General features: G+C 40.7%; 3 protein-coding genes and 1 long non-coding RNA gene across 12 annotated transcripts; 2 read left to right on the forward strand and 2 right to left on the reverse strand.

The window, feature by feature from the left end:
* Positions 1-2,728: 2,728 nt before the first annotated feature.
* On the forward strand, positions 2,729-4,394 carry LOC124197458. Of its 3 annotated transcripts, none has more exons than XM_046592981.1 (7): positions 2,729-3,122; positions 3,181-3,265; positions 3,306-3,365; positions 3,433-3,528; positions 3,600-3,710; positions 3,778-4,071; positions 4,145-4,394. In XM_046592981.1, exons 1-6 carry the CDS (start codon positions 3,120-3,122, stop codon positions 3,822-3,824), a joined length of 402 nt encoding a protein of 133 aa, XP_046448937.1. In that variant the 5' UTR covers positions 2,729-3,119; the 3' UTR covers positions 3,825-4,071; positions 4,145-4,394. The 3 variants fall into 3 exon arrangements, with proteins under 3 accessions (XP_046448937.1, XP_046449055.1, XP_046449000.1); XM_046593099.1 differs by having other exon boundaries at positions 3,436-3,528; XM_046593044.1 differs by having other exon boundaries at positions 3,781-4,071; positions 4,145-4,393.
* A 1,847-nt stretch (positions 4,395-6,241) lies between these two features.
* LOC124197293 lies at positions 6,242-7,812 on the reverse strand. Of its 3 annotated transcripts, none has more exons than XM_046592783.1 (6): positions 7,426-7,812; positions 7,223-7,367; positions 7,060-7,152; positions 6,878-6,988; positions 6,517-6,810; positions 6,242-6,443 (listed from the first exon to the last, which is right to left on the reverse strand). In XM_046592783.1, the coding sequence occupies exons 1-5, from the start codon at positions 7,426-7,428 to the stop codon at positions 6,764-6,766; spliced, it is 399 nt and encodes a 132-aa protein (XP_046448739.1). In that variant the 5' UTR covers positions 7,429-7,812; the 3' UTR covers positions 6,242-6,443; positions 6,517-6,763. The 3 variants fall into 3 exon arrangements, with proteins under 3 accessions (XP_046448739.1, XP_046448816.1, XP_046448655.1); XM_046592860.1 differs by having other exon boundaries at positions 6,517-6,807; positions 7,060-7,155; XM_046592699.1 differs by having other exon boundaries at positions 7,060-7,155; positions 7,426-7,811.
* A 650-nt stretch (positions 7,813-8,462) lies between these two features.
* LOC124197632 lies at positions 8,463-9,366 on the forward strand. The gene is made up of 3 exons (XR_006876306.1): positions 8,463-8,773; positions 8,853-9,073; positions 9,144-9,366. It is a non-coding gene; the product is annotated as an uncharacterized LOC124197632 (long non-coding RNA).
* LOC124196927 (dmX-like protein 2) lies at positions 9,348-24,863 on the reverse strand. 5 transcript variants are annotated; one of them, XM_046592343.1, is made up of 54 exons: positions 24,707-24,863; positions 24,087-24,421; positions 23,746-24,028; positions 23,536-23,679; positions 23,309-23,456; positions 23,064-23,249; positions 22,808-23,004; positions 22,627-22,739; positions 22,288-22,570; positions 22,105-22,225; positions 21,459-22,036; positions 21,181-21,388; positions 21,037-21,115; positions 20,877-20,969; positions 20,523-20,778; positions 20,254-20,463; positions 19,994-20,189; positions 19,731-19,921; positions 19,507-19,671; positions 19,191-19,421; positions 18,974-19,122; positions 18,749-18,894; positions 18,483-18,685; positions 18,018-18,416; positions 17,601-17,953; positions 17,227-17,527; positions 16,942-17,154; positions 16,536-16,874; positions 16,089-16,460; positions 15,795-16,028; positions 15,280-15,707; positions 14,991-15,204; positions 14,793-14,927; positions 14,592-14,728; positions 14,450-14,527; positions 14,147-14,381; positions 13,929-14,076; positions 13,598-13,860; positions 13,332-13,522; positions 13,144-13,258; positions 12,935-13,054; positions 12,663-12,861; positions 12,416-12,588; positions 12,234-12,352; positions 12,036-12,163; positions 11,895-11,974; positions 11,714-11,829; positions 11,123-11,206; positions 10,869-10,929; positions 10,591-10,805; positions 10,379-10,523; positions 10,083-10,306; positions 9,923-10,024; positions 9,348-9,858 (listed from the first exon to the last, which is right to left on the reverse strand). In XM_046592343.1, the coding sequence occupies exons 2-54, from the start codon at positions 24,369-24,371 to the stop codon at positions 9,745-9,747; spliced, it is 10,500 nt and encodes a 3,499-aa protein (XP_046448299.1). In that variant the 5' UTR covers positions 24,372-24,421; positions 24,707-24,863; the 3' UTR covers positions 9,348-9,744. The 5 variants fall into 5 exon arrangements, with proteins under 5 accessions (XP_046448299.1, XP_046448229.1, XP_046448168.1 ...); XM_046592273.1 differs by having other exon boundaries at positions 12,422-12,588; positions 20,523-20,793; XM_046592212.1 differs by having other exon boundaries at positions 20,523-20,793.
* Between the last annotated feature and the right edge of the window lie 223 nt (positions 24,864-25,086).

Consider the following 25,086-nt stretch of genomic DNA (forward strand, 5'->3'; position numbering starts at 1 on the left):
CCTTTGACCAAGCAAAGAAAAAGGCGCCTTACAAATATATATTATTAACTAGGTAGACTTAACCCTCCATGGCGATGGCACATCATACCAAAATTGGCAGTTTCTTGTACATCAAGTGGATCTTACCACCAGTCTTGCAACGAGCGGCTCAAACTTTTGAGCGGCAAGCTCAACTAAGTTTGAGCGTGGGAGGTGCGCCGCACAAAAAAGTTTGAGCTGTGAACGCTCAATCTTCCGCTCAAATTTATCAGCCAATCAGCGCGACCATGCCTTTCCCCCTCTCTATCGTTCTGCCTACAAACCTCTTTTGCCATAAGTGCCTAAAGGGGAAACACGAAAAGGGTGATTAGGATGAAGGTCATCTGCAAATCGTCACAAATTAAGGACCGCCCACCAAAAATGGTGTGGGGTAGGCTTAAAGTTGGGGGAGCTTAAACTTTGAAGAGAGATTACACGGAGAATTTATAATTTTAAAAATAAAACAAAAATACTGTGAGAATCAGCGGATAAAGTTATTCGATTTATATTGATTTTCACCCAACCGCTAAAATAATAAAAAATAAAAAATCATATCACAAAGAAGTGTAAAATTTCACCGCTAGATGCCATGGCGAAATAAGCGGTTCAATGATAGTAAAACGTTGAGCGCCGCACAGCTCAAACTAGTTTGAGGGGTAAGGCGCACAGCTCAAACAGTTTGAGCGAACGGCAAGACTGCTTACCACCCATTCATTATGTAAAAATTTAACCCTCTTGTATCCCACTACCATTTATAGAGAGGATAAATTTACCACTTCTGGAGATAATCTCAAAATACTCACGATTACTCTCTTTCATCAGTGCGAGAAATAACACCCAAACATGTATAAGAGATTACCAGCAAACTGCCATCGATGCAGCCATAGACGATCTTACACTTTAATGTTTGAAAATGTTAGCATAGATAAAGAAAACTGGTTTCGCATGTGCTATCCTTTTAGCTCTATCCCTACTAACCCCGAGTTCTTGGAGTGCTTGTAGTGCCTCTAGCGGATAAAGTTCTGTACTGCACCGAGGCTATGAAGGGTTTTGCAGACGTTTATTGACGAAGATTATTTTCCTTCTGTCTTGGAAAAATTCTTTCCTGGCGTTTAAAAGTCCTAGGTAATTTTGTCATAAAAATTTTTATTAAAAAGTCATACTGTAATTAATTTTGACGTTTGCCAATTGAAAAGCAGAGAAATCAATTGAATAATTGAAATTGAATAGAATTAAGCAGAGTGTAGAGATGAAAACGTACACTAGAGGGTAGGACAAGTAGTCCAAGATCGGAGAAATCGGAGGAAGGGTAGCAAGAATGTTGGGGACAGTTAGCCATGTTAATTCTCTCAGAATTAACATGGCGACAATTGGCCATGTTCAACTGTCGCCAACATTCTTGCAACCCTTCCTCCGATTTCTCCAACCCCGTATCACTTGTCCTGCCCTCTAGTGTATGTTTTCATCATTCATTCATCATTTTCATTTTCATTCATCATTTTCTGGAGTCTTTAGCCATACTTATAGATGTTTGGTAGAACCATTTATATGGAAAGGCCTTCCATTGCCTTTTCCCCCTGGAAGTGTTCTGGCTGGAGACCTTAGTTACAGAGCCACAGCGGGTTTGTTGGAACACATTTTTTTTCAAGTACCAAAATTAGCAAAGTTTTAGTAGATGGCCGCTGTTGGCGCTGACAATTAGGTCTAAATCGATACTTAAGCACATTTTCCCACTTTCAATTTGCGATATTGGCTGCAACTTTAGGAAAAATTTCCGTGGGGAAAATTTAACAGGCAGTGGTTCTACCCTCATCTATAGCTCTGCTATAGCTCTGTCTATGCATAGCCTACTCTATATAGGAAGCCGAAAGGATTGGCATCCCCGCCGTGTTGAAAATTGAAGCACATTTTGCTCACCTTTCCTCCAATTTCCCATCCTCCAAGTGGACCCACGGGAGCCACCTGGTGGTCGGGTCTATGGATCACCCTGGAAACAGCGTTTCACGATTTTCTGAAATGGGCCTGAAAATCGTGAAACGCTGTTTCCTGGGCCTGAAAATGGATGGGAAAAAATGGGGTTTAATAAAGGAATTTATAGATTGTATCTAGAGATCACATAGAAATTTAAAAAAGTTCTCACAGCATGGGGGATATCTAAGCTATATTTACACAAAACATCACTATTGAAATGTTAATGGTTTACTTATAAACTTACGGTGTGTGAAGACTCAAATTAGTAGGGAAAGAGGAAAAATAATGGCTTTCGTAGAGTGTGCTCGACGCGCCACCATACAGCATAGGACGAGCATAGCTTCAAGGGGTTTATAGCCGTTCGTAGTCTTTACCCTCTTAGTCTGTGGTTGCAGCATAGACTACGAAGTAAAGACGGCGATCGGCTCCATAAGCCCGATAGGAATCGTCCGAAGTGACGCTTCTGCATGCCGGTATAGGTCAGGTGGTACGGTATCCAGTGGATATCAGTCGTCCCTACCGATTACGTGCTTCACACACACGCATTTTCGGGTACATGTAATTCATATGGATTTTTAGATTTTAATCTATAATTTTATACAGCCCTTCCCCGTGTCCCTTGAATTTTTACTTAATTTTACTTACAAATTCGGGTGTAGAAAAAAAAGTTTTATGTGGCACCCTTTTCCGTATGAATAGAGCAACTTGATCTCGGTCGTCGGGGCGAACCCTACCGACTTTTCACAGTACAATGTAAGGCGGTAGGGTTCGCCCCGACGACCGTAGGCACGGTAGCGCTCGTGGTGGCGGAGGGCTACAACACACTGTCCTACAACAATAACAACATACTGTCAATATAAACAAAGCAGTTCAAAAGTGTCAATTCAGGTTTATTGCTGGTTTAGTGCCGTTTCTAACAGTATGTCAGGTAGAGATTTGAAGAAAGATTCTCTGACCAGGCATCGAGCCAGAACCAAAGCCGAAAAAGAAAAAAATATGCTTTACAACAGGAACCTAAACGTTCAGGGAACTTCTTCCGTAATTTTGGCAGAGGCAGAGGCCGAGTTACCCAGTCTGATGAAGTTGTAGCAGTTTCTAATCAAGAAGGTGCTAGTGAAATATCTCCACTAATGGTAAGTTTATCAAAGTTTGTGTTCAGGTTTACGATAAAAAATGTTCTATTGTTTACAGAAAGAAGTGGTGTACAGGATATCATTCATTCAGTCCACTGCAGATACGCAGATTTCTGCTTTGAGATTGAATTGCCAAGAAGATGGTGTAGTACAAATCAGCAATACTCAATTGCCAAGAAGATGGTGTAGTACAAATCAGCAATACTCAGCACAGTCGTGGTAACATGCAACTTTTGAGAGGAGGTAGGCCAGTAATTTAGTCTAGGAATTGTTTTTCAGTGTATTAATTGTAGTAACTATTTTATGCTAGCAGGACAGTTGACTGAAGCTGATCAACCAAATCAACAGCCTCCATTGCCGGCCACTCCTAGTCAAATTAATGTTCATCATTTTCATCAGCTTTCTCGTGAGCTTTCATTCATTCATTCTTTTAAAGTTAAGTCCCAATTAATGTGGTGTACTATTGAAACTTAATAGGGGCCACTGCAGACACGCAGGATTCATCTTTAGGATTGGATTGCCAAGATGATGTAGTACAAATCAGCAATTCTCAGCACAGTGATGGTAACAGGCAACTTTTGAGTCGAGGTAAGCCAGTAATTTAGACAAGGAATTGTTTTTCAGTGCATTAATTTCAGGAACTATTTTATGCTAGCAGGACAGTTGAAAGAAGGTTATCCACCAAATCAACGGCCTCTATAACCGGCTAATGTTTTTTTCATCTATATCGTCTAATACCAATCGATCTACTTCGGTCAATGACAAGCCTGGAAGAGGCCGTTCGAACGGTAGCGGAACCGGCTCGAGAAGAGGTAACACTAACAGAGGTTCTCAAATCCGGGCTGTTCCAGTTAGTGGAGAAGGTGTGACACGGAATTCGTATAGTACTACAGCCTACTGCTACCAATCAGTGTATTATGCCCTGAAACCCAATTCAAGCCCACCAGAGGTATTATTTTGATGCACAATTTGATAATGCAAGTAGTTGCAAATTGTATTGTTTTATTAATTAAAATTTTCAGTACTACTTCATATCGAAAGGAAAGCTTCCGTCGCAGTATTCGACAACCATTGAACTTCAAAAAGCTCCTGTCTTAGCTAAATGTTAGAGATGCGGATGCGATAGAGATTCGGCTGAATTCCTCGCGTTTTTTTTAAATATTTTTTGAATATGATTTTTTTTTAATATGCATATGTTATAATCAAGAAAGGTTGTTTGAAACAGCTTGTGTTTTTTTAATAAAGTGACTTGCCAAAGTAGCTCGGTTATTTTTTTATCACTCATTCTGGAGCACTGGGCACCTGGCCAATTTTTAGTCTCAACGCTACATAAGTAGTTGACCCCCCTCCCCCCCCCCCAGGTTTAGCCAATGTACTGTGATGAGCATAAAGAAGAAAAAACTATCTTTGAACAATTTACCGTCTTACTAACTTGTGATGAACATAGGATTTTTCGCCATGATGATTGATGAAGTTCATTCCATCAGAACTGTGGCGGGTTCAAAACGATATGTATGCATTGTAACTCCATTAAAATATATTTTGATAAATGAAGAATTCAATCAAAATAAGTAACGTAGTCACGTAGATATAAGTACGTATTCACCATCCAATATAAAAAGTACAAATCCCATCACAATCACGTAAAATTTGTGGGGGGAAAAATCATTAGCTCCGATCAAGTATTTCTTGGGAAGTCGTTTACCGCATGCAAGTAAATAAAAGTTTTTTATGCGTTTTTTCATGGAATTATTAGCCAGCCGCATAATAGTGTGCGTGAAAAATAAAAATTCTTTCGCAGTGAATTACACATGCGTATGTTCATATTAGGCTGATTCTGAATTGATATTTCGATTCAGCATAAAAAGCTGAGTCGGAATTGTAAATTTCATAAATTTTGGTTGTCAGCCGCCTAGTAGCGCGCGTGAAAATAAAAAATTCGTTCGCAGTGAATTACACATGCGTATGTTCATATTAGGCTTATTCTGAATTGATATTTCGATTCAGCATAAAAAGCTGAGTCAGAGTTGTAAATTTCATTAATTTTGGTTGTCAGCCGCCTAGTAGCGTGCGTGAAAATAAAAATTCGTTCGCGGTTAATTACACAAACGTGTGTTCATTTTAGGCTTATTCTGACCTGATATTCCGATTCAGCGTCAAAAGTTGAGTTAAAGGTGTAATTTTCATTCATATTGGTGGTAGCCTGCGGGAATTATTGGTTTACGATACTTTTTTTTTAAGGAAAAAAAGCGCAGTAACTCGCTTACAGTTACAGGGCGGACTTTTTTCAGTAAAAAATTTGATCGCTAAAAACTAAATCCCGCAGGCTACTACCAAAATGAATGGAAATTACACCTCTAACTCAACTTTTGACGCTGAATCGGAATATCAGGTCAGAATAAGCCTAAAATGAACACACGTTTGTGTAATTAACTGCGAACGAATTTTTATTTTCACGCACGCTACTATGCGGCTGAACCACTAAAATTAATAAAAATTACACTTCTAACTCAACTTTTTGCGCTGAATCGTAATATCATGTCAGAATTAGCCTTAAATGAACACACGTTTGTGTAATTAACTGCGAACGAAGTTTTACTTAATTCACGCACGCTACTATGCGGCTGGCTAATAATTCATTGACAAAAACGCACAAAAACCGTTCTTTTATTTACTTGCATGCGGTAAACGACTTCCAATGAAATACTTAGTCGGAACTAATGATTTTCCCCCCAAATAATGTTACGTGATTGTGATGGGATTTATATTGTGACTACGTACTTATTACCTACGTACTTAGTACCTACGTGACTTATTTTTATTGAATATCTTCATTTATCAAAATATATTTTAATGGAGTTACAATGCATACATATCGTTTTGAACCCACCATAGTTCTGATGGAACGAACTTCATGATGGCGAAACATCCTATATTAATCACAAGTTAGTAAAACGGTAAATTAGCCTAAGATAGGTTTTCCTTTTTTATGCTCATCACAGTACATTTGTCCAATCTGGGGGGGAGGGGGGGGGGGTCAACTACTTATGTAGCGTTGAGACTAAATAAGTTGGCCAGGTGCACAGTGCTCCAGAATAAGTGATCAATAATAACGAAGCTACTTTGGCGACTCACTTTATTAAAAAGAACAACATTTCTTGATTATAACATATGCATATTAAAAAATCCATATTTATAAAATATTAAAACAACGCAAGGAATTCAGCCGCATCTCTAACATTTAGCTAAGACAGGAGCTTGTTGGAGTTCAATGGTTGTAGAATACTGCGACGGAAGCTTTCCTTTCGATATCAAGTAATACTGAAAATTTAGTTAATAAAACCATACAATTTGTTACTACTTGCATTACAAAAATTGTGCATTAAAATAATACCTCTGGTGGGTTTCAATTGGGTTTCAGGGCATAATACACTGATTGGTAGCAGTAGGCTGTAGTACTATACGAATTCCGTGTCACACCTTCTCCACTAACTGGAACAGCCCGGATTTGAGAACCTCTGTTAGTGTTACCTCTTCTCGAGCCGGTTCCGCTACCGTTCGAACGGCCTCTTCCAGGCTTGTCATTGACCGAAGTAGATCGATTGGTATTAGACGATATAGATGAAAAAAACATTAGCCGGTTATAGAGGCCGTTGATTTGGTGGATAACCTTCTTTCAACTGTCCTGCTAGCATAAAATAGTTCCTGAAATTAATGCACTGAAAAACAATTCCTTGTCTAAATTACTGGCTTACCTCGACTCAAAAGTTGCCTGTTACCATCACTGTGCTGAGAATTGCTGATTTGTACTACATCATCTTGGCAATCCAATCCTAAAGATGAATCCTGCGTGTCTGCAGTGGCCCCTATTAAGTTTCAATAGTACACCACATTAATTGGGACTTAACTTTAAAAGAATGAATGAATGAAAGCTCACGAGAAAGCTGATGAAAATGATGAACATTAATTTGACTAGGAGTGGCCGGCAATGGAGGCTGTTGATTTGGTTGATCAGCTTCAGTCAACTGTCCTGCTAGCATAAAATAGTTACTACAATTAATACACTGAAAAACAATTCCTAGACTAAATTACTGGCCTACCTCCTCTCAAAAGTTGCATGTTACCACGACTGTGCTGAGTATTGCTGATTTGTACTACACCATCTTCTTGGCAATTCAATCTCAAAGCAGAAATCTGCGTATCTGCAGTGGACTGAATGAATGATATCCTGTACACCACTTCTTTCTGTAAACAATAGAACATTTTTTATCGTAAACCTGAACACAAACTTTGATAAACTTACCATTAGTGGAGATATTTCACTAGCACCTTCTTGATTAGAAACTGCTACAACTTCATCAGACTGGGTAACTCGGCCTCTGCCTCTGCCAAAATTACGGAAGAAGTTCCCTGAACGTTTAGGTTCCTGTTGTAAAGCATATTTTTTTCTTTTTCGGCTTTGGTTCTGGCTCGATGCCTGGTCAGAGAATCTTTCTTCAAATCTCTACCTGACATACTGTTAGAAACGGCACTAAACTAGCAATAAACCTGAATTGACACTTTTGAACTGCTTTGTTTATATTGACAGTATGTTGTTATTGTTGTAGGACAGTGTGTTGTAGCCCTCCGCCACCACGAGCGCTACCGTGCCTACGGTCGTCGGGGCGAACCCTACCGCCTTACATTGTACTGTGAAAAGTCGGTAGGGTTCGCCCCGACGACCGAGATCAAGTTGGAATAGAGCCCTCACAACAGTGTTGCGCGATTTGTTTAATTCAATCGTGCAACACTGTAGTGGGGGCAGAGTTATAGAGATGCCTGGTCGGTTCACGGCTGTGTTGGCTTCCCCATCTCGGTTTTAGGGTAAACGTAAGCCGATTTTCAGGGGGTTTTAGGGCGGGGCCTGTCAAAATTGTGAAGTAGAAACTTTAAAAAGAGCCATCTAGGCTCTCAAAAGTAGCTGGACGTTGTAGCTGACACTCTCACTAGAGGCGCTTTTTAAAGTTTCCAAATCGGCTTACGTTTACCCTGAAACCGGGATAGGGAAGCCAACACAGCCGTGAACCGACCAGGCATCTATAGCTCTGGTGGGGGCTTTATTCATAGGGAAAAGGGTGTCACATAAAACTTATTTTTTCTACACCCAAATTTGTAAGTAAAATTAAGTAAAAATTCAAGGGACACGGGGAAGGAATATATAAAATTATAGTATAAAATCTAAAAATCCATATGAATTACATGTACCCGAAAATGCGTGTGTGTGAAGCACGTAATCGGTAGGGACGACTGATATCCACTGGATACCGTACCACCTGACCTCTACCGGCATGCAGAAGCATCGCCTGTGGAGGGTTATAGGGGAGTTCAGTCTTCCTTTGTAGTCTATGGTTGCAGTTATCTTCTATTTATTCACAGGTTGTGAAAATTGACGTCATTCTTGTGAATCGAATTTTAGGCAAGAGACGAGGTGGAAGGAGCTGTAGAAAGGTACTTGGAAAAGTACCAGAGCGACGAAGAAAATGACAGCAGTTCAAGTGAAGAAGGTGAACAGGAACGTAAATGGGATTGCGAGTCTATCCTGTCAACTTACTCTAACATTTACAATCATCCTAAACTCATTTCTGAACCACAGAGTTCCAGAATTATTAAAGGTTCCAAGAAATTTAACTTTAGTGTCCAAAACTGTCCATAAAGCTCAAATCTAATTCATAAATTTCGTTTGATTCGCAGTGTGTCCCAAAACAGGTGTTCCCCTCAATGTCCTGGGGAAACCCGGTCTGACCAAAAAGTTCTTAGATCAACTCGATCAACAAACTGAAGGGACCAAAAAGAACTATGTCGAAACGCAGTTCATCATCAGCACATTATCGACTATATCCATTCGACCAAAAGATGAAACACCAGAGAGCAGAGAATCGAAAGGAAGCGACTTGTAAATAGAATATCGTCAAGTAATAAGCGACAAATGTTTCGTGGGTCAGTGTTCACTATTAATGTTTGAATTTTATATTTTCTTAACAGAAAAGAAGAAATGAAAAGAAAGCCAACGCGTCAGCTTTCAAAGAAGAAAAGAAACTACAAGAACAACAACATGTAAACAACCGTAAAAATGTTAGTGGCATTAAATTGTTGTAGTGGTTTTTCAAACTTTGAATACATCGCCAGATGTACATTCACCACGACGCATTTGTTCGGAGGTTTTGGAATTATTTGTAAACGGTTCAATACATCAGCACACACGTAACGCATTTGTATTCCACTTGCTCGACCAAACGTGCTAGCGACATACAAAATAGGAGGAATGACATATTACCAGCCGTTCAGAATGTTGTTAGTAAAGTGTGTGGTGGTGTGGAGATGGTTTTAACTTTTAAGGAAGGAAAAGGTTTGGAAACATCGAGCGACGACGCTGAAGAGTGGAATGGTTGACAGGTAATAGCATACTAAACGTGACTAGCACAACGCAATCCAATTCTATAAGTAATCTGAACAGCCAGATAAATGACATGTATCAACGACATCCATAAAATATTCAAGGGATTCGAGTAAATCGAAATATTTTAAAAATTTAACTAAACGTTTAGCCATTACCCGCAACTGCCCCCATTAAACATTTGTTTTTCTAGTAAAGAGTTGAGACAGCGGTTTCTCTACTCCCCACATAGGGTAATTGACGAAGCTTCATTGAACCATCAGAGCCACAAGAAAAGAGTCGTCCTGACGTGTCCAGATGAATCTGTTAAAAATTGAAACAGCTATTCAGTAATTCCCACACATTTACAAAAATTGTGAGGATTTACTTGATTTACGCCATTTCCTTGCCCCATGGAACGGAAAAAGGATGATCGTGAATGTTCAGCAGGAAACGCGTAAAGTAAATGTTGTGTAGCAAGGCTCCAGACCTTTCAGTGAATACAAATCATTACAACTTCCATATTGGTTGATAAGAACCTTATATACCTTGATATCACCGTCAGCAGATCCAGTGGCAAAGAATTCTTCATTGGGATCTAACGCCATGCATTTGATCGCAACAGAAGAATCATGCGCAGTGAACTTGTGACGAAGTGTTCGTTGTCTCAAATCCCATAAGCAGACGATTCCTTTGCGGCCAGCCGATATCAGGAGCTGATGCTGAGACGCATAGAGCAAACTGGTGCCTCCGTTTTCGTGACATACAAATGCTGCAGGGAAAATCATCAGAAGAGTCGTTAGCGATATTCAAACCTTACTGACGTTAAAAGGAACCAACTTACAGTGAATAATTGCTTTGCGTTGGGGCATTAGGGTGTCCCATAAAACGACGTTGCGGGACTCTGAACTGTGACCGGTTGTGGCCAAAATACTCGATGACCCCAGAAACACAAAATCTGATGTCCCCTTGCTGTGACATTGATGTGACTGTTAAATGGTTTTAAAAAATTAATACGCAGATAAGAAAATCCAATAATATAAAAAGAATTCTTACAAAAAACGGGCGATGAGGCGCAGATCCTCCTCCAAGACGAAGTGTCCATAAGGCGACGTGGCCATCTCCGTCGGCTGCACCAAATTTGTTTCCTTGGCTGTTGAAACGGAGACGATTTACCTTTGCGTATGTTCCAGGGCTCCTAGGTTGACACACAACACCAACGTGACCCCATTCCCAAATAGCTACAGATCCGTCCCCTTGGCCGGCGATATCTGATATCACGATTTAAAAAATTAATTAATTGCCGCAATCGATCACAGTCTACCCAAACTTACACAAAGGAAGTAACGGATGGGCCGTCATTCTTCTTACTCCATCCACCTTATGTTTCCGTAACTAAAAAACAATAGATTGTTAACATTAATAAAAAGTCACAAAATTGTTGACTTCAAGCCAAAGTCATTTTTTAAACCACTGCAGATGAGAGAATACGCCATTAAATTAGCAGAACATTGATTTTTTGTAGAGGCACACATAGTAGTAAAACACAAGAAGATGAGTCAAAGCAGAAAGAACCGCTAGCTGTTACCGGTGTTAGTAGTAGTTTGCTTCGCCGCAGCACCAGCTGAAAAAATGGCGGATGTTGCGAACCAGGGAATGTCAACCCTTTCGGCTGCAAGGTGTGGGAGGAGGGAACAGAGTAACGAATTTGTGTAGGAAGGGATAGCGAAGGATAGCAAGGAGGAAGGATAGCGACAGATAATTTTAAAACGAAAAAGAGAAATAGTCAGATGTCCAAACACATTCAAGGAAATGGGATGCGTGTCCAGAGGACGAGTGAATAAAAAAGAGATAAAGAGGATTGAAAGGTGAGGAGCAGAAAAAGACGGAAGTAAAAGGTACTTGTTAGTAACATGGACAGATCTCAGAACAGTAATAAGCCAAAGATAGCCGAATCGCCCTTTTAATAAACTAATATTAGATAGCTAGTTAAACCTAGGAAAGACAATGGCTGAACGACTCTTTAGTCACAGATGAAACCCCACAGATAGAAATAAGAGCATTTATAATTCCAGATGAAAAACAAGAAAGAACAATGCAGTTTTAATGCACCATTCACTGCTTGAGGATTGGCAGTGTGTCAAGCTGTAGGAAGTAAAGCTTATTGAATGATTCATACCAGTGTTGTCCCACGCCCTGTCACGGGTAAAGTTGGGCCTCCTGGTGGAACCATACTATTCGATGCTGATGGGGCATAACTAGGAAAGTGGGCAGTGCTTGCAGATCCAGACATTCCTGTTTACATCAAGTAAATTAGCTTAAAATGTCGGTTTGAAATAGAATAAAAAAACAGCACTTGCCTCCATTCAACTGATTCAACAAATGGCGATCGCCTGGCGTTTGTACAACCAGGAAGGAAGACGCATTACTATCAGGATCTCTATAGCAGAAAATTTCCATTGAAAGCGTTTAAACCAAATTTGCAATCCGAGAGAACCCACCTATCCAGCCCGAGCAAATCCAATTCACATTCATCTTCCAAGACGGCCGATTGCATGTCTAGCAAAGGAGTAATATCCAGTTCTTGAATTTCTTTTCCGTTTGCCAAAGCAAGGATTCCTCCATTGGTCTGTGGAAAAAAAAATCATAGTTTAAAGGCAGTTGTCACCATATCAAAATGACTGTAGAATAAGTAGTACAGAATTGATGCAAAACGCGCTGATAATGTCTTGATCTTTATGAATGATTCGAACTGGATCCTGTAAGCGCTCAGTACCACCACCCGATACAGCCGTTATGGTATCATTGGACATTTCATCTAAACAAATAAAATAAAATTTAGATTAAAACAGCTGTACCAAGTTAGATTAATTGTACATACCCTGACCAGCAATATCAGAATAGAGAGAAATGGAATCGGCGTTGTTGGTTCCAGAAGCGTGAGGAGCATGTCTTTTACCAAAGACTAGACGGATGAAAATATCTTGGACTTTCTCTTGTCGCACAAGGAAAGACCAAAGACGACGTATGGGTCGGGCATTTGCTTCCTTGGTTCTAAAACAAAACATAAACAAGAATTTTTATTAGGTACAGTTTGGACCAAATATATATAATTTTTTAATACTTACGAGAATGGGGTATTATTTGGATCCACAAGACTGCGATACTTAAGAATGGGTGGCCCAGAAGTTGTGTTTTCAACAACACATCCAGGTATATAATTTGGCGGAACTGGCCCTGCCGCATCCAACTGTCTCTGCAACCATGCGCACCATTGATGCATTGTCCGTGTTATTGCATGACTCAAAGGACTAACAACCGGCAAATCTGTTTTAAATTTAAATCATAAAAGCCTTAAAGCACACTGGATAAAATGCTACAAGACTACAAGAATCCACACCTGTAGGCTCAACGCCGGCGACTCTTAAGAATTCTTCCATCTGGCCTATACACAAACGGGTGACAGCATAACGTATAGCGTGCCAACTGATAGAATCCGCTTTGCTGTGCTCCGAATCACCTATTTTTACCAAACAAAAGAGAATGTATACATTAACCATATTACCGAAACACACTCATATCCATGCGTTTGCTGCTAGCTATTTCTACCTGGATTAGCACCAGCCTTCTTGGAAGCTGCTCTTTTGGCGCAATCCTTTTCCTCCCAGAAATCATCGTTGTCAGATTCATTATCACCATCATCCTCGGCGTCGACTTCATCACCCTAATGCGGAGGAAAAGGCATTTTAAAACAATAAGTTCGCCAATAAGATAGGCTGTTTTTTTTTAAAGTTTACCGCATCAGATGCAGAAGAATCGTAATCATAAGAGACTCTCTCCGACGGCAAGGTGGGCTTTTTCATAAGACAGGCCACCAGCGACAGTTTAGGGGCAACGAAAACTTCCTTGTAGGTTGGCATGTCCTCGTTTCCTTGTGGAAGCGATGATTTTCTTGACGCTGAACTTGAAATGGATGCACTAGAAGCAACTGAATGGCAAAAGAGACGACAAAGATGAATTTTATATAAGCAATAGAAAAACATACGAACACAAAACATTTTACCAGCGGTCATTCCACCTCCGACAGCAGCTGGTGTTCCAATCTGCTGTAAGAGTTTTATATGTAAACGAACTCGCTGCTTGGCAACATCCATCGTTGAAGATGGGGATCCAGGCGGCTGGGGTGATCCCCCATCACTAGAGGTTCCTAGACCTTGTGAGCCAGGCAGCGTGGACGTCGTGGTAGTAGTGACCCTGACTAGCTGTTTGGCACCTCCTCCATAAATGGATCCCCACATACTCTCTGTTGGTTGCAGCCCGGCCAACCTAAACAAAATGTAAATGAAAATAATAATGAAAACAAGGACTAAAGGAGGTGCAAATAGAGGTCTTACCTGTAGAGGACGTGTGAATCGCAAGCCGCCATTGAATAACACAGCAACGAAGTGTAGACGGCAACAAAGGCTTCACATAACAAAGTCAATAATCGGGGCGCATCTTCATCTTTTTCACGAGCCAACAGAGCGCGCAAAGAAGTGACGCCTATTAACATTAAAAAGCAAATGTATAACAATTAACTGTTAATTTTTGTTAATTTCTGTTGTGATGAAACCTGGCCATTTCGATGGACTACTTCCGGGCTCAAGTTGGGGTTCTTCTCGCTTGGCGTAATTACTGACGCCAATATTATGCATTGCGCGGAATACAACAGCTAATCGAGCAAGTGGTCCAACAGAGCCCTGCTGTTGTTCTTGTTGTTGCTGTTGGAGGCTCCACGCGTCAGAAGAGCAAAGGGCTTGGTAGAGACAGGCAGATAAGGCCAGCGCCAGATCGCGAATCAAACACATCTAAACAGGATACGAAAACATTAATCAAACATATCAGTAATTTTATTAATATCAACAATGTAACAAACCTGTCCAAAGCTGATCTTTCCGGGAACAGGAACGCAGCTCAATCCAATAATCGCCCGCAGTAAATCTCGAATTTGGCTCTAAAAATGGCAATGTATTCGTAAATTTTATCGGTTAAGGTTTTTACGATGTAATTAAATATACCTCTAGATGACGAACAGGATCAGTTGTGATAATTTCTGTTCCCGCGACACTGGCGGCTAAAAGCGGAAGACTTGTAGGATACGCCAAAGGAGAAGAAAGTTGAGATTGATTCAAATTCGCAACTGATTCCGAACCTCCTTTAGGCAAGAAAGACAAATATTCAGAGATTGACATAGTTGAACATAGTAAAATATGTCTTACCTGTGGTAAATCTTCTATCTTGTTGCAACTCCTGCAGTAGAAGAATAAGTTCCATGCGGACCGATGCCAGACCTCCTCCTTGTGATCCATGAACACTGCAATAACTCAGCAATGTCCTTACAAGCAGTTCATTGGCTACGTAAGAAAAATGGCCCGGTAAATTTGTATCATTGAGCGAAATTTATAAAATTCTTATACCTTTCAGCCATCGCCGTCTGCGATTGGTTCGCTTCACTTTAGCTTCAAGATCCAATTTTTCTGCAAGGAGAATCTCGTGAAGAGTGACCGGTTCGTCAGCAGAAATTGGGTGTTTGTATGAAGAAGGAATAGCAGGTAACAAGCTAGGCTCATCCTCTTCATTCCCGTTACCAGTTACAGGAATGGGAGCGTAATTGCATAGTTGTTGCAAAGCCTAAAAATTAAAAAAACTCGAAATGATAATCTGAAAGAAAAATAAGTAATATAAAACCCTCAATGGTCTGCTCACCTGCAATTCTCGATCTAACCAAAGGTAAAGCTGAAGCCTCAATTGACCACCATCGACTTCAAAACCAGTGGCAAGCGTTGCCATTTCCCCCATTAGAATTTTTAGACAAGCGATGAACTTCAACTGTTGGGCCATAATGTCTAAACCTCCCGTTTCCGGCTCAGCTTCCAATTTGGGATCCGAAGGGGTCACTGCAACCTCGGCCACGCTCATATCTCTCATTGTGATACCGCCGTCAGAACATTCAGAATCAGAAGCTTCATCGTCACTCCATTTTAGTTCTAAAGTGTCAGATTTGCCGTTGATAGGTTGTCCCCAGTCAAATTCTCGGGTTTCGTCACTTGGGCTAACAATGACGAGAGGTGTTGACCAGTCCATGTCTTCACTTTTCTGTTGAATGACTTGTTGAATGACTTCGGGGGCATTTTCTGAAGAAAAAAAAAGTTGTGGATTTGCAAAATTAATGAATAAAATGAGAAATATGGGAAAAGGTACGTCATTTTGATCAAAATTACCTTCACCTCCTTCAGAGTTTTTATCTGTTTCACTTTCCGGTTGTTGGACATGATCCGGTAATTTAGATAAAACCTCCAAGGCCAAAGCGGGGCAACCAGCAAGGAAGTGAGCATGAGCCGTGGTAAAGTACAGTCGCCTTTCAAGAGGTGTTATCCATTCTTGAAGAAGATAGGTCTTGTCAACGCTGATGGCACCAACGCCTGCTAAATGCGTTCGCTTGTTGGTAGATTGGCCTGAAAGATTGAATGTGTTAGTCAAAATGTAAGACTAAACACATTAAATAAACAAGTTACCTGTGGCCGATAAAGCTAACTGCTGCCGTATAATAAGAGGATGGTTGCGAAGATAGATATAGAAGTTGAAAACACTTGGACTTGCAATGTTTTGCGACTTCGTCAATTCGCCCTTATCACCTCGTCGCTCTAAAAGGGTGCTCAAACTGTCAGTGTACTGAGCCAGGAGCCAATAGGACATAGAACGCAAGAAAGGATCCGATCCGGCCGAAGCGGCAACCGGTTCGCTACTTTCATTGTAACCCAAGACATGATCTTGAAGTAGTTTCTTTAATCCTGGAGGCACAGATTCCATGTCACCTTCATACAGCCGAGTAATAACAATGGCTAACTGAATATCCTGCATTCGGCTTAGGCAAATATCGATGGCGTCTAAATTGGAAGCAAATACAAGGCACGTTTTATTTAAGTCTGCTAAGTTAAAGCAAAAATGTAATCCAATGCTACCTTTCAATGATCCAGCCAACAGGAAGAAGGCTACAGCATGATCAAAGCGCTGTTTGCCGAGTAGAGCATATGCATTTTTTAAAGCTGCTTTACGCCAACGTTCTTCGGTAAAATTATTGCTGAAGAATGCCGTCATGCGTTCGTTCTGCACCTGCCGGAAAAGACCCCAGACCAAATTTTTCTTCTTCATTGCCAAATAATAAATGGCTGCATCCAATGGATCGCCTTGGCTCTGATATGCTGCTTTAGCCAGTTTTTCAATACACCGACGCAAACTGGCGTTGTTTCGCATCCACCATCCGAATCCTAGTTCACGATAATCAGCCCACATGGGATTCGCTACAATAATAAAACCAATTTGTTTTTTATCAGTACCATTCTTATTGGAATCACAGTTATAGCTTACGTTTTGTAAAAGCGGGAAGAAGTTGCAAAAGTTCATCCTGCGCTTCCGAGTGGAACGCCCAGGTTAGCAAGGAACTACTAATTCCTTGTTTCTTTAAAGCAGCGCGCTGAACAGGTGGTAAGAACCGCAGCAGGTACGAATGATGGCGCGCAGCCAACAGGAAGCGAAGCCCGCAAGAATCCAAGGATGACTCTGATCCTGGGTGCGTAGGAACTACAATAAAACAAATGACAAAAAAAATTAATATAAAGTATAATACTTATTATCAACCTTACAGGAACATACCACTTTTAGCTAGATTCTTTGAAGCCCCACTATGGATGGTGCTCGTGACAAGATGAGTAGCGCTGCACGAAGCCAAAGTATCTGCCAGAGCTAACAGATGCATCTGGTCGACGCTACTTAGACCAGGTAGTTGAGTATGAGTCAACACACTCGTCAGAAGCGCAGCTTGTCGAGTTCCAAATTGAAAGTATTGCTGTTGCAAATGCTGGGCGCCTGCATCTCCGTTAGCATTCTTTCGTTTACTTTTCCGCTTTGGTGGGCTTTCACTCAAAATGGTATCTAAATCTTCTTCTTCTTCCGCCTGAAATATGAAAGAATTTAATTACGGAATTAATTAAGTCAACAGATTTTAAAAATTTACAAAAACTTCTTACATGTGTTTCCAACGATGGTTGGAACAAAGAATCGGCGCCAGATGCCGTAGAATCTCCTAGATTTGCTGATCCTTGGTCAGCTGCTAGAAGCAACCACAAAGGAAGCGGAGGAACAGCGCTGATTTCCGTATAATCTAACGTCAGTTCTTTGGGAACGGACGAGATGTGGAGATCGGCGGTGATCTTTCTCGACTCATTATCCGGACTACTGATGGAAAGTGTTCGCGTTCGAGCCCAGTGTTTGGCCGATTCGTCGACATCTTCGTCATCTTCGTCATCACTGTCCGTTCCACGATGACCTGCAATACATCGCACCAAATGAGCCAAAATAGCTTTGACCCAGCGGATTTTGCCTGTTTTAAAATGAAATGGGTATTTAATTGCTGATTACTGTTGTATTCCTTTAAGATAATTTACCAGAATTCAAGAGCTCCATGAGTTGCTGCGGGTGATATTGCGGCAAAACTGGGCAAGCAATTTGGCTAGCTTCAAAGAGTCCATAGCTAGGTAGGCAATCTTGCAGTAATGACACTGTGGGGCTTGCAACTGTTTGTGCCTTCTCGTCCAGTTTCTTTTTCGGTGTTTTTATAGTAACCTTCTTCGTATGGCTGGATCCTTGCGCAGCAGCCAAAGCGTGCATTGAACTAGCCCTAGGCAATTGTGCCATACTCGGTGCGTAAGTGATCCGTCCCTCTTTGGCTAACGTATGTAACTCCCGATCAAGTACATCACGATCTTCTCCCACATCATCATCATAGCCTACACTCCCGTCAGTGTCACTCTCCAAATCAGTACCGCTCTCTTCTCCAAGGTTTTCTGTTGGAAGAACAAGTGTAAGAACTAAACGAGAGAAAGAAAGGGAAAAAAGTGTGATTTGCATACCGTGGTGACAAACAGGAGAGGTAGCCGTAAGTCCATTGGATTCAGTGGTTATTCCACTCAACGTGTCTTTCCATTGGGAATATATTTGCATTTCGTTGTCCATTCCGACAACGAAAATGCCATCGCGAACCCAGGACAAGTGCATAGGCAATGGAGGCAAACCGTCAGCAGTTCGTAATTCAAGAGAGCGCAAACGTAACCACCTGGAAAAGCGATTTCAAATGAAAACGAATTCTTCTCATCTTTCATCAAGGAATATATCGAACCTGACAGTAACATCGTCCTGGTTAAAAGTTGATGTTTGTGAAGTTTGTCTCGCTAACTTTGGATTTTTGACGATTTTTGAATTGTTGAATCGCTCCTTAACAGCTGGGCTTGAAACGGATGTATACAGGAGCACTCGATGTCCGACCTACAAATCAATTTGCAGTTGCGTAAAACTTGAATATTAAAAAAATAATAATAATAATTTGCTTTGTTTAATAACATACGCCGACGGTAAGGATGTGAGATCCATCTTCTTTAGAAACCCAATCCAATTGGACTAAATTCTTTTGCGTTAGAGGACACACATTTCCACGGTGTTCAATAGATTTCTTTAACGTTAGAATAGTTGCGTAGCTAGGTACTGACAACAGCCCTGTTTAGAACATTGGTATATAAAAAATCAATGGAACTTAACACGTTAATGTACACTGTGTAATATACCTTGAATTTTGGGCTGGATGCGTTCAAAACAGCCCCCGTCATTGTCTTGGCTCTCTAGATCGCTATGAGATAAATTCTTTGTCAGCGTTTCGATACCAACTTGCCTTTTTTTCAACCATTGGTCGCCTTCTTCGTGCAAATAAGCCAAATCAATATTTGGATCGATAGCTGGCAAGCGTGGTAAGCGAATGTTCTTCAAGTATATCACGTCCTCTTGAACCCATTCAGAACCTTGAAAACGAAAAATTATGTGAGTTGACTGCATTGGCTCTTGTATTAAGAAGCATTCCATTTAAAACTTTAGTTGATTTCTTACCTCCAGTTGATTCGCACTCATAGATTGAGACGACTAGGTCAAAATATCGAGTATCAGCTTCTGATTTTTTGCTGTTTCGAATAAATTTCCCTTTAAAAGATCTTCCGTTCTTATAAGCCACAGCGATACGGCCACTGTAGGCTACCGAAACTGACAAAGGCCTCCCTAAAATGATTTTTTTTTAAATTAAGTACTTTAACAATTCACTTTTTGTAGTCTCGAACCTGGAATTGAGAGTAATGAAGTCCCTTCTTTGCTGATCATTTGCCACTCTTCCCAACGTAGATATTCTTCCGTCAAATCCTTCGATTTGTTCTCTGTGACTAACTTACATCTCCAAAATCTAACTGTATTATCCGTACAAGCTGTGACCATCGCGTACGGAGCAAAACAAGCAGGGTAGATAGAAGCGGAGCTAAACAAAAAAAATTTTGCGTTATGTAGAAAGTATGGAAAGTGAAAACCTAATGAATTAGTTCAAACCAACCTTAAGTGACCTGCAGCGGGAGCAGCATGAATAATCCCCACTCCGTCGGGAAGTGGTAGACGTTGCGTGCACATTTTGATGGTTTTCATTGTGACATTAGGACCAGGTGGACGCTTTTGGTGCGGACTGGCCGATCCAATTTGGTCTTCGTTGCAAGATGAAATGACCAGCTTCCACACATGTACAACCGTGGTTCCTTCATTTTAAGAAATGAGATGGAATTAAACGATTATTAAGTTTTTTTTTTTTTTTTTACAAACCTTCGGAGCCGTCGTTATGTTCAGCATAAGAGGGAACTTCCAACAAATCTAACGATTCGTTCAATTTTTGCTCCGATTCAATTTCTTTTTCAACAACGACGACATAGAACGGCTCACTAAAAGCTAGCGATTCTTGTAGATCTACTACGGCTGACTGGGTCACTTCCATGAGACTCAACCTGGAAGTCAATGGCATCTGAGAGAGTGGCACTAAAATCACAACCAGAATTATTTTCATGTAAATTAACTCATAAATCAATTCATTTTACTCTTTCTCTGTGAAGTAGGTACAACTTCGGGCACCGTTTGGTGTGTGGAATCTGCAGCTGGAACGTTAGACGGAGTTGCAATGTTGTTAGTCAATTTGTAGCCAGTAAGAAGTTGTTGTTGGAAAACGTGGAGAAACTGCGTCTGCTTCCAATCATGATCCGCTTCTACCATAGCATCTAGTTCTAAAATGCATCCTGGTCGTGAGGTGGACTGTTCAGAAACTATCCGCACCGGTGTACGATTACCCAACATGAACTGGCGAGCGGGCGACTTGTTAATAAAACAAAAACAAAAAAACATAAAATTGTGAATCCTGAATTTATTAGTTGTACTACTAGTTTGCATATATTTACCTCTTTATCAAAGGACGTGTTGAAAGGATTGTTAGGTCCTAATGTTGGAGTAATGAGAATTTGAGCCAGTAGTGTTCTGGCATCGATAACGGCCTGAATGCAAAAGATACAGGTTAATTATTATGGTGACCCGAACCCATTGATAAGATTCAATGGTTACTTGATAAATCCGCAAACTTAGTCCGTCAGAGGCAACAAAACAGGCGCTGGCAGAATTCGAAAATCCACCCAATGATGAACTAAAAGAGTTAGAAAAAAAAATTAGTGAATCACTCTTCGACATTCTATTTATTTTTCGTTTTACCTAGGCAAAACGGTTGGTATCCAGGCTACAGATGCAAAAGCTGACATTTCAGGTGAGTTTATCCTAGCCAATTCCTTGACTCCACCAGATTTTCCTAGGGGACCAACTGTTTCCACCTTCCACAATATCAACTCACTGCAATAGCCTTGATTAGCTTGACCAGATGCTCTCCTATGTTTCTGTGCAGTGCATGCAAAGACTTCCCTGTCTAAAATAAGTAAACAAACCGATAATTGTAAACAAAATCGAAAAATAGAACCAATCGTTAAAAAAAATACCATTAGGATTATTGATGACGTTATGATGTGAAGTCGTCAGCAGTAAGGGTAATACAGGATGGCAAGAAATACTGTTTACTCGGAACCGGTGCCCTGATATTCTCGTCATATGACTGACTGACAACACTTGTGTGAATTTTGATTGATCACTTAGTGCTAAATGCCAAAGATTAAGAGTTCCGTTAGCGTGCTTGGTTACCATCGCCACAATTGGCGATGACGACGCATGAAATGGATTAGTTTCGTGTTTTTCTTCGCTAGCTACTGACGGGCCAGCAGCACTCTGTTGTGCCGGACCAGAACTACTAGAGGCATGATTCACAGACTGCGTCTCCTCGTCAGCATCATCATCTGGCGCATTCGTTGATGCAAGTGGCTGAGGAGATTGTAATGAATGAGGGCCTTCTAAGTGCAATAAATTGCGCAAATCCAAGACATGGAATGGGTTGAATAATGCCAAATGGGTGCTCAGCGTGGAAGCATCCCCAAGGGGCACAGCGTTCGGTAGTCTGGAGCTAAACGATACTTGCGCTTGTCGGAAGGAGCCAGGATTGTATTCATCTAACCAGTCGACCAACCTGCGTAATGTCCAAATGTATTTGTTGCTTTAAAAAATTAAAATCGCTCGAAGAAACACGGAAATTACCAGACAAGGTATGAACCATCCAGAGGGTGGACAGCATATAACAAATCGGGGCTATGATGCCAGTCCTTCAGCAAAGTTTCAATGCGATGGTCTAACGCATCTCCAAGAGGAACACCAAATCCTAAAAGCACAAAAAAATATCAGATGATTTTAGTCAACACAGGCCTGTTAATTTAAATTTACCGGTGACTCCTGTTATGTCCGTGTTCATAGAATAAAGTGATGCGGTGTTACTCATCATTTGATCTGGATGAAGCATATGAGGACTCGGCAGATCAGCGTTCCTTCCATTATCTTGTTCCGTCCGTAAAAACTTTGCTAGATCCCCAGTAGTGGCTCGAAGCTTCTTTCGTTTAAGAAAATCCGTCTCAGGTTCGGGATCTTCGCCGCGGTCATCTTCTGATTCAACAACACCTACGCCATTCTGAAAACTCTCTTCCCGACCAACCGCTTTCTTACTAAGTTCCTGTATGATGTCAAATTATTAAATAAATGTTCTGAAATTAAATAAGGAACACTTGCCTGAAGGATATACTCAGCTTGAAGAGTAAAGTGCATTTCTTTGTTGTTGAGCCAATGAACAACAAATCCTTTGTCACTTGCTGTTCCTCCTAAACTTGGAACCAGAGGAATATCTATTCAAAAAAACGATGAAACCAATCAACATTTTGGATACGGGTATCAAAATAAATATTTAGTTTACCTGTCTGTGCATTGATTGTCGCAGCCAAATGAAAATGTAAACCGTTTGCTTGACCAGTACCGTGAATACCGTAGCTATGATAGTCATGCACTGAATATGAAGAAAAAAGTGTGGGTATTGTCATGGCTTTATTTCCCTTCTTGGGTGACTTTCCGCCGTTTTCTTGCTTTAGTAGCCTCTTTAGTTGAAAGCAATGTCTGCATAAATCAATCGATTAGTCTGTGAGAAAGAAAATGATGTGAAGCCGGAATGTTACCTCATATGTTTTAAACGTTGCATAAATTTATGTTTATGGCGATGCGTTCGGAATCGAGGGTTTTGCGCTGCCAATGGATCAAAGTTGTTCATATTGACTAGACCATCTTCTGGCAACACGGTCTCTACCCATACACGGCAAATTGAGTCCTCGCAACTGGTGACCAGCATATTTGCGACACTCCCTCTGTGATTTAACAATAATTTATTAATTGGAGGGAAAAATCATGTAATAAACAGACATACCGCGGCATGTATTTCGACGTCCTTCTCCATTCAACAGAAACAACTGACGCAGGATGGCCTAGATATTCGAAAGCATATTTTGTCGAATTGTCCATGCAGGTGGGAGAGGACGCTGCCAAATGCTCCATGCTTTTGGAAGGAAACAGCACTATAGAGAGGTACAATCAAATTTAACTTGAACAAAAGAAAAAAAGTAAAAAAAGAATGAGCCTGAAATAATATCTTACAAGGCTTGTCTTGATACCACACTTTAACAAGAGGATCGTTCATCCCAGCAGTGGCAAAAAGGGTTCCATCAGGAGAAAAAGACATTAACCGAACGGGAGTTGCAGTTCGTGTTTCCCAAGCAAGTTCATAACTATCGCTCGCATCTGAAAAAAAGGGAATTTTTTTGTCACATTAAAATAATTTTAAACTTTTCGAAATAAAAAAGTTACCTCCGGTGTGAGGGCTTTGATTAGAAGTGGACTCTTTTGCTTCAGCCTCTCTATCTTCTTCATCAGAGTCAACATCATTGCCAGCACCCAGTTGAAATGTAGCACTTCTTGGAAGACTTTTAGAATAGATATCTTCTTGGCTTTCCTTTGTTCCTTTGCTGGCCCATAGCTGTAGTAATCGACCACCAAGCAGTAGGCGAGTTCCTTCTAGATTCCATGAAATGGCTCGGACAAAATACTCTGTTTGAATGTGGCCAGTTTCAACCCAGTGATAGTCCAGCTTCTAAATCAGTAAAAATGTTGTGATTCAGTGAAATATCTAACAAATTCTATGTACTTACATGGCTACTATTGTGATGGACAAGTGGTGTCGGCTCAAAAATTTTAACTTTGTTTCCATAAGCAGCTGCTATCTTTCCTGTGTCTGTGCTGCAATCAATACAGCTGATTTGCACATTTTGGTGACAAATCCCAGGAATGATTTGCACCCTCTCAAATGTGACAGATAATACAACAATATTGGACCCTGCTGCATAGGTCACAAATGGAATGCCCTCAACACTTCCAACGGCAAAACACCTGTCCCCAGCATTGCAGGCTCCGGTTAAAACTTGATGAAGCTTCATTTGAAAACAATCATATCGACGAGCAAGTGGCTCCGAGTGATAAACTTTTCCTAAAATGTGAAAGAGACACAAATAACAGTTCACAATTGCTTCCTCCTAAGCTCAAACAAGGAGGAAATTTAAAAATAAAAGTCACAAAAACGATGGTGGCCAAAAACAAAAACGAGATGACGTTAGTGCCAAGTTATCAGCAAACAAAATGACGTCTGACATTTTCATTGATTTCTTCGTGGCGAAAAAAAAACACTGCGATATTCTCTACATTAAGCCACACATCGTACAGACTAAATCAATTTCTGCGAAATACTTGAAAAGAAGTCAGCTGTATTACTTACAAACACAGAAAATTAAGATATTTTCAATCCAAAATATCCCCTTCAGTGCAGCAGACTCTGACTTAAGCAGTCTGCTCGGCTACCCTTCCTCCTGTTTTCCCCTAGCGACGGTCAGATGATCTATAAGCCTAAAGGAGGAGCCTTTGGGGGGTTTTAGGGTGGGCAAAAGAATCTTGCGTCACATGAATCAGTTCTACTGTAAGAATGGGACGAGTCCTCTTTCTCTTGCGATGTCTCGACCTGGTACGAGATAAATCGGCAGCTGAGAACGATTACGTAACGCTTTACTTGGCTCGCACATTTCATCTAACCAAAAATGTTTTAAAAAATCTAATTTCCATACTCGTTTTATATCCCTTCGATATAAATCGCGCTGTACG

The sequence above is a fragment of the Daphnia pulex genome, chromosome 1, assembly GCF_021134715.1.
Source record: "Daphnia pulex isolate KAP4 chromosome 1, ASM2113471v1".
Classification (NCBI taxonomy): Eukaryota; Metazoa; Arthropoda; class Branchiopoda; order Diplostraca; family Daphniidae; genus Daphnia; species Daphnia pulex.